At 38.5% G+C, this 16,255-nt stretch overlaps 1 protein-coding gene across 1 annotated transcript; it reads left to right on the forward strand.

The window, feature by feature from the left end:
• The first annotated feature begins 1,008 nt into the window (after positions 1 to 1,008).
• Positions 1,009 to 15,001, forward strand: LOC136238421 (uncharacterized). Its single transcript, XM_066028874.1, has 3 exons — positions 1,009 to 1,367; positions 12,235 to 13,271; positions 14,634 to 15,001. Exons 1-3 carry the CDS (start codon positions 1,160 to 1,162, stop codon positions 14,766 to 14,768), a joined length of 1,380 nt encoding a protein of 459 aa, XP_065884946.1. The 5' UTR covers positions 1,009 to 1,159; the 3' UTR covers positions 14,769 to 15,001.
• Positions 15,002 to 16,255: the final 1,254 nt, after the last annotated feature.

Raw genomic sequence — 16,255 nt, forward strand, 5'->3', positions numbered from 1 at the left:
CAAAGAGAAGCTTAATTTACATCTCAGCCATCCCATCACTATTCCATAAGAAATTAAAGACTGTGCTTTGCACTCAAAAAGTTGGCCAATCTCTTATAAAACTGAGTAGCAGCATCACCCATTCCACCAGTAGTAGTAAAAATTAAGGGAGTAGCTAAATGAGGCATTCTCTACTTTATGAACCCGTTGTTGGTATTCACGTCTCTTTTCCTTGTCATGACGTCGGTATGCAGAGTGTATGGGGTTGATTTGAGGGTGCACTAGGGTGCTAGCTATTACGTTCATACTAGAATCCACTCGCACTAACTCATCACTAGACCAACACCACACAACCGTACAAATCCCCTCCTAGCCCCAGTATTCCCGGGGTTTGCAGGTCGAGACTTGGTCAGGGTTTGCATCGCCAGTACTCCCCCAGTAGGTGGGGAATTGTAATTTTCAGTTTTGCAAATCCCCACCTTCCCCCACCTCAGCCTGTATTAGTGGTAGTCGGGGATTACATTGATAGGTGCATAATATGGCCATTTACCCTGCTTCTGTGGTGTTACATGAGAGGGCTGCTCCTCCATCCTTGGCTCAGTATAGAGCATTTACAGTGAAACCAGATTCCAGTTTACCTTTAACAACACCTTCACCTCCCAAACCTCGTTCATCGAGAGCCAGCGCCGGTCCAATCAACTAGCTCAATGGAGACCACGTCCTGACTTTTCTCCATCTGTTTCTACCATCTTTCTGCCCAACACTGCTATCGTCCTAACTACCTTCAGCAGCGAGCAGAATCTATTTGGATGCTATCTTTCACTCATTCTAGCAATGCATTCAGTGACTATCCCCACCACACCCCTCCCTGCTGCACTATTCCCTTTCCCTACCGCTTCTGGTAGACTGTGTTAATGTAGTGTACTATTGTTTGCATATTATGTTTACTTAAGTTCACGTGATGTAGTGTTTACATTGTTAGCCGTACACGCGCTAGCGCTTGATGCGGTAGGCCCGACCACAGATTGATTGAAGTGTGCCACACCCAAGTGCCACAGTATAGCAGGATTATTTTTGCTGCCAACGAGCGTCGAATTCTGGGTCGTTTAGTATTCTCACTAGTAGATATAACCAGTAAGAAGGAGAAAACGTGCATCGCGGCAACTCAGCGGTCAGCGGCATGATGGTACTGAATATCGGCATTCAAATGAAAACGGAGAGTCTGTTATTAGTAATTGGCCTACTGTGCAGTGTTGTCATCAAATCTCTTGCGGAACCCGATGAACTAAAAAGCGAGCCTGAACCGTCTCTGATTGCGCTCCAGGGGGTTCCGGTCAAAATTTCTCCGATTCTGGATCCAGTTAATAAAAGATTGGATATATTAGAAGGTTAGTGAATGTAAACACCTGCATGGGTCGACACCAGTTTCCAGTGTTGGGCAAGTTACTTTGTAAAAGTAACTAGTTACATATTACATATTACTTGCAACTGAACTATTTAGTTACAGTTACATATTACCCATAAAATAAAGTAACTGTAATAATATTACATATTATATTACTTTGTGTCCACAGCCTTAAGTTGTCACGTGTGAAACTACCACTTTATCACGTGACATGATTGCGTTGTTGGACAATATGCAAATTTTGGTTATAAGTAAGAAGCTGGTGAATAAGCTTCATTCAGTAGGCCTCGTTACTTCGTTGTGGCTAGGCGTTACTCAGAGGATAACTAACGAGATTAGTAACTTCGTTACTTGTAGTAATAATATTACGTAATATTAGACTCGTTACAGTAACTATATTACTTATGTAACGCGTTACATTTGTAAGTAAAGTAGCTTGCGTTATATTACCTGTTTTTATAGCGTATTTCGTTATATTACTTTGTTACCACAAAAGTAATAATATTACGTAACGCGTTACATAAGTAACGCGTTACTCCCAACACTGCCAGTTTCCTTACGCACCAGCTATAGAGTGGTTGTGGTAATTCAAGGACTTACCGGCCCGGGCCAGCTAGCGGCAACTCGGGGGGGTGTCACGTAGCTAGGTACTAGCATAGATATTATATACTACGTACTATCTATGGTACTAGTCTCGCGTTGCCAGACCCTATTTTTCCGCACGACGCTTATCGATTGGAAATTATAAGCGCCTACTCCGAAAACACTTTCTTTCGGAGCAGGCGCTTATAATTTCCAATCGATACCTTACGCAAGGAAATTTTGTCGTCAAAAAAATTTGACGAATTCAGACTTCAGCAGATTTGACGAATAAAATGTTGACGAAAATGAAGAAATTGTACAGAAAACCTGTACTTTTAAGGGCGCTTATAAACATTTGACGAATTTAAATTTGACGAATTAAACTGATTTGTCAAATTTTTTTGACGTCAAAATTTCCTTGCATACGGTAACTTTCTTTCGGAGCAGGCGCTTATAATTTCCAATCGATAAGCACCGTGCGGAGAAATAGGGTCTGGCAACGCGACACTAGCTGTAGGTTTTTTTTTTGTTTTTTTTTTGGGAGATATAAAGAAAATAAGATTAGAACATACAAATAAACAGTTAAACAATTAAATCAAAAACTGAGTCTCTGATTGCACCAAGGCCACAGGAGCACTTTTGATGAAATGACCTTGTGAAGATTGCGCTCCTCTAATGCACTGGATTGCTGAACGCAGCAAACAGACAATAAACTCGCCAATCTCTTGTAAAATACACTGGCTTCATGGCCCATTCCTCCGGAAGCAGAGAACACTAGAGGGGTAAAAGAACAGTGTTCCACTTCACGGATTCGTAACTCATAAGCTCTCTTCTTTGTTATTTCGTGTTTCCTGTAACATGACTGAAGGGTGGTTCCACTGTTGGATGGTGCAAGTGGGTTAAAAACTCTGACGTCCGTATACCATTTTTCATAACGACTACCCCAAAATCCATTCATGGCAATGTCCAAGCATGCGCCATCCTGAGTGTTGGCAGTCTTCTGTTGAAACTGCCAATACTAGCTGTAGGTGGGTGGCCGCAGTCAGTCTTGACCTTCCAAAATTTTGCTTTGACCTGTGACTAAGAAAGAGCCTTTTTCAATCTTTGACTTTTTGATTGTGGGCTGGAAATTTTACCTGGCCTTGACCATTGACTTGGCACGAATATGGTACCTTTGACTTAGACTTTGGCCATGATCACAGATCTAACTACAGTGAGTGCCTGTATGCCACCCCCTTGCTACTGCCTAATGCCTCTAATAGCTATACTCTAATACTGTGACCCTGATATATTTCACACTATACGCCAGTACTTGTAGGGAAAGGCGTACTGAAAAATAAATAGCTAGCTATGTACACGTGGTATAGTGGTTTGATTCCTGCTGTAGGCAAATTTTTCTTGTTTTTATCCTACTTTTAGGAACATGTTGAAAGGCTTCGACTGCTCTATTAGCATTCTATTAAAGTATATCAATCTTTTTCACTGTTTTTGGCTCCACTCCAAGTAGGATAATTTTGGCAATATATCATTACCCCCCTCAGCAGACCAAAAAGGGCTTCAGCCTCCCCCCCTTTCCACCACCTATACAACAGGGTACCACAGGAGCCTTGGCAGAAGCACAAGTGTCATCTGCATTGTCAAGACCATTGTCGTTATGAATTTGGTTGCCACAAGTCATTATATAAATACAATGCACAAGTCATTATATAAACATAATGACGATAATACTGTAACTCTTTACTTTTGCACCCATCATAGTTAGACATAAATGCAAATATCTGTTGTAAATGATTCCAGATTTTAGGATTAGTAATATTTGATGGATTTCTAATTGGGTTTCTCAGTTAGTGTATGAGAGTTCTAAATTGTTGGAAACTTCTTAGATTATTCTCAGCTGGGGTGTCTGAAAATATTCTTGTTGAAAAGGATTCACCAAGGTTTTGTTGAGTACATGGAGTATGCTGGCGTACATGTATTAAAGGCTTAAGCATTCAGTAGAATCTGGGATTGTATCCCTAAAGCTGTAGAGTTTTACATACTTTAAAAATAGCTTAATTAAAGCCAACAAATAGGCAACTGCTTATACTTCAACTGTTGGAGGCATTGCATAATGTTTTAAATTTTAGGCACACTTGCCAAAGCATTGCTCTTGGGATACTAACTAATCTCTTGGTTAGCATATAGGGAAATTTGTGAATTACGCATATTTACAGATTTTTCATGTGTCACAAAAATTTACAACACTGGACGTATAAAACTTGGCAGTCAATAGACAAAATGTGAAAAAGCAGCTCTGTCAGACACTCTTATATATTAAAGAAGGTTTAGAATCGGTTGCTAATAATTTTAAAAGCTTTCTAGCAAGATATTTAGTGAGAAAAGTTACTAAGATGTGTGTTTTGCTCGTGCCCATGCCTGATATGGACATTGACACAACAGCCTTACTGTTAAAGCTTCGGAGCTCAAACTCTCGACACAACATTGCTGTGAACTGGTTGACAACAAGACGTGTTCAATTACAAAATCGGGCCGCTTGTTCAGTAGAAACCTTTACTTCAATTTCGCCATTGGAATTGTATGGTGATATAGAGGTCGAGATTACCACTACACAAGCAACCGGATTTTGTAATTGAACATGACTCGTTGTTAACCAGTTCACAGCAATGTTGTGTCAGGAGTTTAAGCTCTGAAGCTTTAACAGTAAGGCTGTTATGCCAATGTCTGTATCAGGCACAGGCACGAGCAAAATTGCCCTCTTAATGAATTTTCTCTCTAAATATCTCACTAGAAAGCTTTCAAAAACATTAGCAACCAATTCTGAACATTTGTTAATACATGAGAGTACTTCATAGGGCTGCTTTTTCATGTTTTGTCCAGTAGCCTCGTGAATTTATACGTCCAGTTTTGGTCGGTTTTATTTATGCTCCATATACTTCGAGTATGCACTAATCACAACTTCCCTTGTTGCATTGTATATTGGTATGTAAGTCAAGAAATCTTATTACTATTGACACTGTGATGTTATATGCGCCAGTGGTAGGACTATACATAGCCTATATACTCACTTAAATATTACACATGTGTTTTTTTGTTAATCGGACAAGTGAATGTGTTACAGTATATAGTACCTTGATGTATTATTTTGAAACACATCAAGCGATTAGCCAATAGAATTAGTGTTACACTTGTTTGTCTAGGTCTCTTGACAAAAATCTGTAATACTAATTAGATTGGCTAAAATAGTGTGGTATGTTTAGTAAATGTCCGACTTGATAACTAGTGTTACCATAGTGATAGAAGTCCCATAGCATAGCAACAATATGGTTGCTTGGAAATTATGGTCGCTTGGCAATGGTTGCTAGGTAACTGTTGCTAAGGTAAACATCATTGAAACCATAGCAATGGTTGCTAGGCAATGCAACAGCTGCTAAGTGTGATTAGCCTTTTGCTGTAGTTATTTTTGAATTTCTGTTGCCTAGAAACAGTTGCTATGGTTGTCAGATTAATTTGCAATAGGACAGATGGCTGTGGTATTCGGGAGTAATAGTTCTCGCATTGTAAACAGGAAGGAAATAGTGCTTGGCTTCGCCTCACACTATTTTACTCCTTCCTGTTTACAATGCTCGCACTATTAATCCCGAATACCACAACCATCCATCCATCCTATTATTATTATTATTAAGTTTAATATGCAAACCTCCATTAAGGAGTATGACGCATATATCTTATATCTTACAAAATTATTCAAGAGTTTCTGATCAAGTTCATCACAATACTTGCTTGAGACACTGCATCGCTAAAATCTGTTCTGTAGCTATTTTGATCTTGATATTATATGGCTTGATATGATGGAGTTGGTCTAAATTAGGAAGCTTCTCTTAGAACTATTTTACCATTCTTAATCCGATACAATTTATCCTGCTTGTTGAGCTCACTTAGCCAGGCATGTAGTTGTTTGTTCCGTATATGCTCTTGTGGGGTTAAGTCAGGTGTTATAAATACTTTAGTGACATAAGTCGGGTGCTCCTTCTTACGCAAGTTCAACCTGTTGTGGAGAATTTTAAACTTTTCCTCTCTTGTTGACAAAGTAACTTTCGTGAGTCTGGGCCTTCCAGTCTGTTTACCAATCCGTGTTACATTACTGATGTGAGCATTAACTCCAATGTATTTGTTAAACAAGGATGTGACATTCTGAGTATCTTCGCTCTTCCGAATACTGGCTTCCGCTGATGTGGATTCTGGAAGGTTGTGCACAATCAAATTCAGTTTCCGTTTCTCCCGTTCCTTTTCTTCAGATATGATTGCTGCAGTCATTGATGCTATTGATTCAACAGTTACCTCATTGGTATGGATCACTTGTTCAGATGGCTCAGTGTTTTCTACTACAGCGGTATCAGGCTCTTGTTCACTGTAACTAACTAAATTATTTACTTTCTCTGTCAAGTCCTCAAATCTGTTTAATAAATCCATTTGCACAGAGTTCAGCTTAGTTTCTATTACATCACAAACTTCCTTAGTGTTGTCATAAGCCATTAGGGCATTGGGCAATTTGTAAAAACAATGAGAACAGAAAAATACAATATTGTTTGGTAAATCAGAAAGAGCGCCATATTTCCCAACACTTAAATTAATGCAAACTCTGTGCTGCCACTTTCTGCACCAAACGCACTCAAAAGCATCACCAGTTATTAACTTGTTACAGGTGATACATGTGTCGCTCTCCTCTTTATCCAATGAGAACGCTGGTGAAGTCGAATTTCCACTAGATGGCTTGACTCCCCTGATTTTTGGCATGGTAAATAGTTTCTCTATATGTTACAATGAACAGCAATACTTGTATGCCTGTAGAACCTAGAGAAAGGGCGTTTCAGCGGAGACAAATATTCAGTACTCCAACTCCCGTGTCATACAGATGGATTCGTATTACATATACATTCAACCGTCTCATTCACAACTAACCCTTGCTCATCCAAACAAGTACATACTGCAATCCTAATATATTTGCAGGAGCTTTTGTCACATTTAACTGTGTATGGGACTCCAACACTTAGTTTTCTTCCTGTACACTGGATATATATACAGTAAATTAAAATGGATAGCAACTTTGGTAATAAGGCCACATATGTGTAGAGTGGTCACCTATATGCTATAGACCTCAAACAAGGCTAGTAAAACCATGCACCTAAACTTGACCACAAAATAATAGTGACCACTATATCAAGACACACGGTAGTGTGTCATGTGGCCCAAGAAGCCGGCGCGCCACACCGTGAGTATATTAACAGGAAGAAAGTAAATGCGATTTGCACACATTTGTAACTCCGTGATTCCTTATCTGATTGAAACCAAAGTTGCTACAGAAGTGCCGGCTAGGTAGGGGAGTCCACATTCCAAATTTGAAGAAAATCGCTCCGGCAATTTCCGAGATACTAGCAGCCAAAGTTTGGGTTTTTCTTCTACTTCTTTTCACACACTTTGCAAAATCCGCCATAAAACAGGAACATGCTCCAATCAGACTGAAATTTGGCACACTTAAAGGGTGTATTAAGGCGAATTTCAGTACCAAGTTTGGTAGGAATCCGATGAATATTCACAGAGTTATGACCGATTATTCGCATAAAATAAGGTCGAAGGTCTGTCACGCCCACAGGGTAAACCGCTTGAAGGAATGAGCTGAAAATTGCTATGTAGATGGAGTAACTATCATAGGAGTGCCTTTTTGTGGTTTGAAAGGAATCCAGTTAAAGGCCATCGAGATATGACACAAAACCCAACCTGTGTCACAATTACGCGATCGATTTTTATGAATAAAAAACTATTAGTTTTCATGCCTACCAGGCAAACCGCTTAGAGCAGTGAGCTGAAAATCAGTGTGTAGCTGGAATAATTATCATAGTAAGTCCTTGCAGTAGTACAGAAGAATCGGAATACAAACCACTAAGTATGATTCCAAAGCCAACTACATGTAGCATATGCGAGATCCAGATGCTCTAATAGAACAGTCACCCTAATAGAGCATTCAGCTACGTTTATAACTTACTCCATTATAGAATTATATTACATTGCAAGTTATTCTGTAGGGAGTTCAGCTACAACAGTTAATCTTATAGACAATTCAGCTACAAGCAAGTCACTCTGTAGAGAGTTCAGCTACAAATATGTTGTTGTAGAGATTCAGAACATTATATAAGTCACACTGAAGAAAATTCAGCTATAAACAAGTCACCTTGTAGAGAGTTCAGCTACAACCAGTCACTCTGTAGAGAATTCAGCTACAAACAAATCACTGCATAGAGGGTTCACTGAGCTACAAAAAAAAGCTACCCAGTAGAGAGTTCATCTAGATCAGCTACAAACAAGTTACTTTATGCAATGTTCAGCTACAAGTAAGTCACTCTGTAGAGAGTTCAGTTACAAACAAGTCACCCATGTACGTAGCTGGAGAGTTCAAAAAAACCACTCTGTAAAGCGTTCAGCTATACAAACATGTTATAACTCTATAGAGAAAGTTATACTTCTATAGAGAGATCAGCTAGAAACAATTAGTCATCCAGTAGAGAGATCAGCTAGAAGACATCACCTTATACAGAGTTCAGTTACAAAGAAACCACCATGTAGAGAGTTCAGCTGCAAACAAATCACCCTGTAGAGAGTTCAGCTATGAACAGTTCGCCCTGTAGAGAGTTCAGCTAGAAAAAATCATCCTTTAGAGAGATCAGCTAGAAGGATCACCTTGTAGAGAGTTCAACTACAAACAAATCACCCTGCAGATAGTTCAGCTACAAACAAGTCACCCTGTAGAGAGATCAGTTAGAAGAAGTTACCTTGTACAGAGTTCAGCTACAAAGAAACCATCATATAAAGAGTTCAGCTGCAAACAAATCACCCTGTAGAGAGTTCAGCTACGAACAGATCACCCTGTAGAGAGATCAGCTAGAAGAAATCACCTTGTAGAGAGTTCAGCTACAAAGAAACCACCATGTAGAGAGTTCAGCTGCAAACAAATCATCTGTAGAGAGTTCAGCAAGAAACAGGTTCACCCTGTAGAGAGATCAGCTAGAAACAAGTCACCCCATAGAGAGAGTAGCTACAAAGAAACTATCCTGTAGAAAGTTCAATTACAAACAGATAACCCTATAGAGAGTTCAGCTAGAAACAAGTCACCATGTAAAGAGATCAGCTAGAAAAAAGTCACCCTGTAGAGAGATCAGCTAGAAACAAGTCACCCTGTAGAGAGATCAGCTACAAAAGAAACCATCCTGTAGAGAGTTCAATTGCAAACAGAAAACCCTATAGAGAGTTCAGCTATATAGAAACAAGTCACCGTGTAGAGAGATCAGCTAGAAACAAGTCACCCTGTAGAGAGATCAGCTACAAAGAAACCAGAGTTCAGCTACAATCAAGTTACACTATAGAGAGATCAGATCATCTTGTAGAGAGTTCAGTTGCAAATAAATCACCCTGTAGAGAATTCAACCACCCTGTAGAGAGTTCAGCTAGAACAAGTCACCTTATAGAGAGTTCAGCTACAAAGAAATCACCCTGTAGAGAATTCAGCTAGAAACAAATCATCCTGTAGAGAGTTCAGCTAGAAACAAATCACCCTGAAAAGAGTTCAGCTACAAACAACGAGAGTTTCAGCTACAGTTCAGTTATGTAAGAAGTCGCCTTATTAACTACAGTATGTGATAATCATCATTCAATGTTATATTTTATCAGACAAAAACTGTACACACAATTACTTCTTTGTTCCACAATTCCTGCAGTAAAGAAAGAAAAGAAAGAAAAAAAAATTAAAGCCAAGGTGAAAAAAGATGTGAAATCCAAGGTGGCATCCAAGAAGTGGCTGTGATGGTAGGTTAATGGCAAAAATTTTAATTACAACAATTCAGGTGAATTTGGTGCCGAATCCTAGTGGAGGAGGTAACACAAATTCACCTGAATTGTTATAATTAAAATTTTTTCCATTAACCTACCATCACAGCCATTTCTTGGCCACCACCTTGGATTTCACATCTTTTTTCACCTTGGCTTTTAGGGGGGGCTGCACTCTTTTTTACAGCTTGGCTGTTTTGGTTTAGATAATTATTAACTCTTTGTTGGTCCTTTCAACATCAAACAACTCTTGCTTTATCATGGTGGATCTCTTATCGGCAAGTTCCAGTTTGTATGGTCAAAAGTGTAATCATAAGTTGTAGTAATAAACTTTGAAATTACCACAACATTTTTAAGATCCTGCATGCACATCCATGTTCTCATATTGAAAAATGAAATGAATAGCTAAACTACAGATTGTACCTGGAGGTATAGTGAAAACTCACTACACTGGCAGTGGTAGGGGGGGCACCATGGGCGGATCTAGAGTTTGGAAAGAGGGGTGCACTTTGCTGAAACGTTGAAGAGTAGAAAAAAAAGTGTCACAGCAATAATGGTTGTCCTTTGCCAAAATTAATGTATTATACTACAAGTACACAGAAGAAGTTTGAGTTTTCAACTAGAGTAGGGACCATAGTACATCGATAAAAAGTACTGAAACAAGTTGGAGTAGTGCACAATATTAAATCACAGTAAAACAATAAGAAGTGTTATATCCCTACTGTGCATTTCCATTATGGTATCTTGAGCACAGTAGGGATATAGCACTTCTTATTGTTTTACTGTGATTTAATATCGTGCACTAGTCCAGTTTGTTTCAGTACTTTTTATCAATGTGCTATATGGTCCCTACTCTAGTTGAAAATTCCAAACTTTTCCGTGTACTTGTTTGTTAACTTTAATAATTATTATGACTGGTGAACCCACGCATACCGCATCTGAAAAGGCGCCGTGCGCCCCAATTATCATCCGAAAAGTGAAGTATCCACTATGCTTCATTGTCAGCTATGTTCAATACGTTTTGCAGCATTTCAAATCAAGAACTGTTCAAAAGCACCTCTGCAATCCATGCATACCAAAAGAAAGAAATGGTGCTGTGCCCCAGTTATATCAATTATTGTCTGAAAAGTGAAGTATCCATAATGCTTCATTGTCGGCTTGTTCAACCCATTACACAGCAGTTTTTTAATTTATTATTATTATTATTAGCAACACTTTACAGTGACCTGTACTGAAGGTCTGACAGCAACATGTGCTGCAGCCTTAGGATTACCTAACCTAATTTCAAGGACTTAGACTTATTGACTTGACTTGGTGACTTGACTTAATGACTGAAAAAGTGTAACAGAAAAGGGGCGAAAGTAAGGTAAAAATCCCTCCAACCCCAGCTATGTTCAACCTGTTACACAGCAATACGAATCAAGAACTGTTTGAAAAGCACCTCTGCTATAATAATAGCCACTATGAAATATACACACAATTTTTGTTATGAAGGGAAGCCATCATGTGCTACAGCCAAATCGATACTTTTTGCTGTCAGCAAAGATGAATGGGACACAAAGGAGGACACTGGGTAAGTCCATAAAGAATGCACTGTACGTACTGCGGTATGCCAAAAGGCACCTGTCGGGTCGAAGCGACATTGAACAGTGAAAAAATCAAGCCCGTAGCCTTAGCCGTTATCGAATTACGCTTGTCTGAAGGCATCAGTCAATCAGTTACTCAGTCAGTCAGTTACTCAGTCAGTCAGCTACTCAGTCAGTCAGCAGAAAATTCCATTAAATATTTTTTTTTTAAATTCTGTAGCAACTTGTTGAAAATGTTTGGGGTCGATCTGAAAACACTTGTTTGGGCTTACTTTTACCTAACCACTACTGCCTCATCATTGTCAGGGAAAATTGAGGCTGCTGTTTGGGTGATGTTATCCTGTGGGCCACGCCTACTCCTTTGTGGTCCCTACTATACGGTCCTATCGTACTGTATGATAAAGTATATAAAGATTCTTAGCTTCATAGTTAAGCTACACTGTACTGCTTCATGACACCAATCCCCACCTCTTCCTGACCTGGGGTAGGTGGGGCTTGACAATGATAGGTGCATTACTCAGTCAGTCAGTTACTCAGTCAGTAGAAAATTCCAAACACTGTGACTGCTTTATTAGAGTGATTTAGAGTATCTAGATCTTGTATGCAATTTTTTAAAGGAAGGGAGGGAGGGGAATGCCCTCTCCCCCCCCCAGATCCGCCACTGGGCACAGCATAAATGTTGGAGTTTGGCTTTAACACATCAAAACACAGATCAAATATTTTTAGGATTCTAATTTTAATGTTTATGTACAATTATTTGCAATTGTCATCACTGTTAAAAATTAAACTGCTACTTTGTTTGTGTAGCTAAATTGGATACTGAACAGAAAAGACTTGATGGTGTGATACTTCAGCTGCTGCCACTACTAGAACAAGTTTATAACATCTGTTTATCTGACAGTTTCTTTGGAAAGGGAAAATGTGATGTTGGAGACATCAGGTGCACTGAGATAAATCTGTTGGACAACACATTCAATTGTTTAGAGTGTGTAAATGGTACAGATGTACCTGTTACTGATGATGGATCCTTGGACCACTGTACTCATTTTGTTTCCTTGGAGAAGGCGGGTATTGAGATAAGAGTAGAGCAGGATGAACTAGAGTTTCATACTGTTAATGGCACCTTAGAAGGTATTTCACCAAAACTCAGTCATTCTGTGGAAGGTATTCCAAACTGTAACTGCTCATGGGCATTTTACAACTACACGAGCCTCAGTAACACCCAAAAAATTTCAAATTTGAATAGACTGTTGAAGTGTAGTACTGGTAACTGTAATGATACAAAAGGATGGCTCTGCCTTGCTGATAGTGACCAAGTAGGAAAATGTTATAACCCTACAGCACCTTGTCATATACAGCATGGTGTGATCCCAACTTGCTCTCTTCCTGAAGAGGTTGAACTGAAGCTTCAGGTGGAAACGAATTGCAGCAAGAATTTAAACCTTACATCTGATGGTACTATTGATAATTGTGAATTTGAATGGAACCTTGATCCAAGAGAATTGCATTGGAGAGACAAATTGTTTATAATAGAGTGGAAGAATGAAAATAAAAACAAAATTCAAAATTTTAAATGCAAAAGTGGTGATGGTAAAGAGTTTACATGCTCTACTGGTAATGATATTTTCTCCTGCAAAAAGCAAAATACAGCTGCAGTTTACAAGTATGATTTCTCCACTTGTCGGCTAATTAATCCTAACAATGAAATTACTTCAAAGCCTCCAGGACCTGACAACTCCTCAGAACCAGATTCAGGCAGTGGTGCAACAACTTGGCTTGTTTTAATTATTGTTATTATTCTGGTTGTGTTCTTGTCCTATGTGGTATATCAAAACTATCAAAAGGTATGCTTTGTTGTGTAAATGTTGCAATCCTTGCCATAACCAATCTAGGTAATGTAGTTATATTGAGAGGTAGATCCGATTAATAATGTGCAAAACATTGCTAATGTTTATAGCACTACATACCATAAATGTTGTAGCATTCAGATCCTCGTAAATATTTTAAAGCTGTTTTATAGCTGTACACACATATATCTTGCCCGTTTGGCAAGTTGAGTTGTTACCATGTATGTAGTGGCTACAGTTTGGGCATCAGCAGTCAAACATCTCTTAATAAAATTAATTACAGTTGAAAAATTTCATATATTATATTCTTTATAGTAATGCATCTTTGGTCAATGCATGCAGTGTATGCGCTATTGGAGTATCTTTCAGTTTGAACATAATAGGCTAGCAAAAGCATCAAGCATGAATCATGCCAGCGTATTACAATTATTTTCAAGATACATGTATTATAATGTGGAATGTATGTGTGCCTAAAAGAGGCAATAGTGAAAACACACTCATTTTATTACTACAGTTCAAATACAAACTTGTACAACATTTACTGTTTCTTGATGGCATGGTTACCTGTATTGATAACTGAGGTATTCTAGTAGAGCAGTCACTTACTCTAATACTACAGTCAAGAAATAGTGATACACTCTAATAAAACAGTCTTCATGATCTTGAGCATATCAATCTTGATTTGGAGCACTGCTCGAAGGCATAATAGGACCATTATTGGTACCCAGCCAGCCTGTTACATGTATTAATTTATCTAAGTACAACTACGTAGTTACATGAAGTCTCCAAGAACATACCATTGTACTATACCAGCATTCATAATAAATTTTATTCATAGCAGCTTGTCCATTGTGCATATAACTATAGAATGCATGTTTTCCATTTAACATGCATGCTTCATGCATTCTCTCTTCAAAGTGTGAATCGTGTACTACACTTGTGTATTAATGACACCTTGTGACCAAACAAAGTGTCCAGGTGTTCTGATTTTCCAAGTCAATTTGCATGCTGAGGAATGCTTTGGGACCATTACCTTATATATGCAGGTGTCCTTTAAGTGTCCTGATTAACAGGCTCCACTGTATATCGTTCTGAAATGCATACATGATCAGCCACAGGTATATGGTGGTAGCAGCAGCAGCAGCAGCAGCAATCACTATAACAAACAGTGCATAATGGTTCTACCATAGTACCATCTCTAGAGGTATAATTATTATCTATGATTGTACCTCTAATCCTTGTAGGGCAAAGTACAATGTATACACATAGCTGCAACCACCATTGTTGCAAGCATTGCATGTGATTGATGTACAATAATTATTGCATTTGCATGTATAGAAACTTGTCTCATAATTTCAGATCAGCGATTGTGTTAATGGAATCGAGAGTGGAGGAAGGCCACCCCCTACCAGTAGGGGTAGAGGTAGGGGAAGAATAAAAGGAAAATATGGACCAATTCCAATGGAGGAAGTTGTCACACGTCACGATGAGTAACATACCATATACAACTGTTAAGAATTACTAATAATTATTTGCAACGTTTATGTTAGTTCAATGACATTATATACCCTTTATGTATTGCAGCTGCTTTCTATGTTGCATACATGTATTTTTTTGTTACATGTGCAGAGCATCTTTTTAATAATTGGTTTATAATGTAGTTAGTAGTCTATGTGTTTAAAGTATATGTATACGTATATAATGTCAGGCTAGCTGTGCCTGCATAATATGGCTCTTCCATGCAACTTCAGTGCATGCATGTATTTCTTGTCTATATAGCTACTATGAGGCTGGTCAACACTATGGACCTTGATTAGTTCATAGAATATGCATTTATCTCAGTCTTCAGTGAACTTCATCACTCTCCCATTCAGTATAGCTAGCTACATACAGGTACTATAGTTTCCATGTATATATCTACAAACATTATGATACCGCTACTGACCTTGACTGCTTTATTTCAGCTGGTGGGTGCTGTATCACCATTTAGATACAACTAGCTAAGTACATTTGATATAACCTTATGTTGTCTTTCAGTTCCTAGCTGAGGTAGCTAGCTATGTAGAGCAGCTAGCGATAGAATTGTTCACTTTTTGATAAAAGCACCAAACTTGGTGCAATATTTGCCTGGTTCAATATACTATTTCATATTAGATATGGTGCCATTAAAATTACCAATCATAGTATGCTCAAAGAACCTAACAAATAAAACCAATAAGAAAATAGTGCTCAATATATGGGCATCTGCTGTATAGACAAGCAAAGGATGGTCATATCCAAAAGCTGATCAATGGAGGTGTCCATCCAGGTAGTATACCTTAATCAACTTCCACAGAAAATTTGGTGCTTTTATCACAAAGCACAAAGTGAACAATTTCATCAAAATTTGTTGCTTAGCTGTTCTACTAATGTAAGATGTCTGTCTTATATATAGCTCTGCATGCATCGAGAGTCATGCAGTATTCCACAGAAGTATAGCTATACTAGGGCTGAGCGATAGTGAAATTTTCACTGTCCGAACGATATCAAGACACTGTTCACGATAGACGATAGTAAAACGATAGTGATAATTCACTTATTTCCTATTAGTTGCCTTCAAAGAGAGTTGTGAGGAGGGATGTACCCATGCATGTATTTTACATAAGATATTATACACCCTTTTAGGCTGATTCTTGTTCCAAAAAGTTATTATTTTACAGTATTTTGCAGATATTTCTTCGTATTTTACTTGTTAATTACTGTCCGATAGTAAATTTTCAAGCGATATAGGCGATACCGATAGTGATACTATCCCGATATTCCGATATGCACATACTATCCCCCAGCCCTAAGCTATACATGGCAAAGATTCAGTTGTTTGGTGCAAATTGAATAATTTTGGAGTCAGATTGTCAATGGTCCGCACAGTCTTGTATAAGCCAGTTGCACCTCTGCACTATGTTACTATGCACTCACTAGCTAGACTACATAGCTTTAGTGCC

The sequence above is a fragment of the Dysidea avara genome, chromosome 11 (assembly GCF_963678975.1).
Source record: "Dysidea avara chromosome 11, odDysAvar1.4, whole genome shotgun sequence".
NCBI classification, from domain to species: domain Eukaryota; kingdom Metazoa; phylum Porifera; class Demospongiae; order Dictyoceratida; family Dysideidae; genus Dysidea; species Dysidea avara.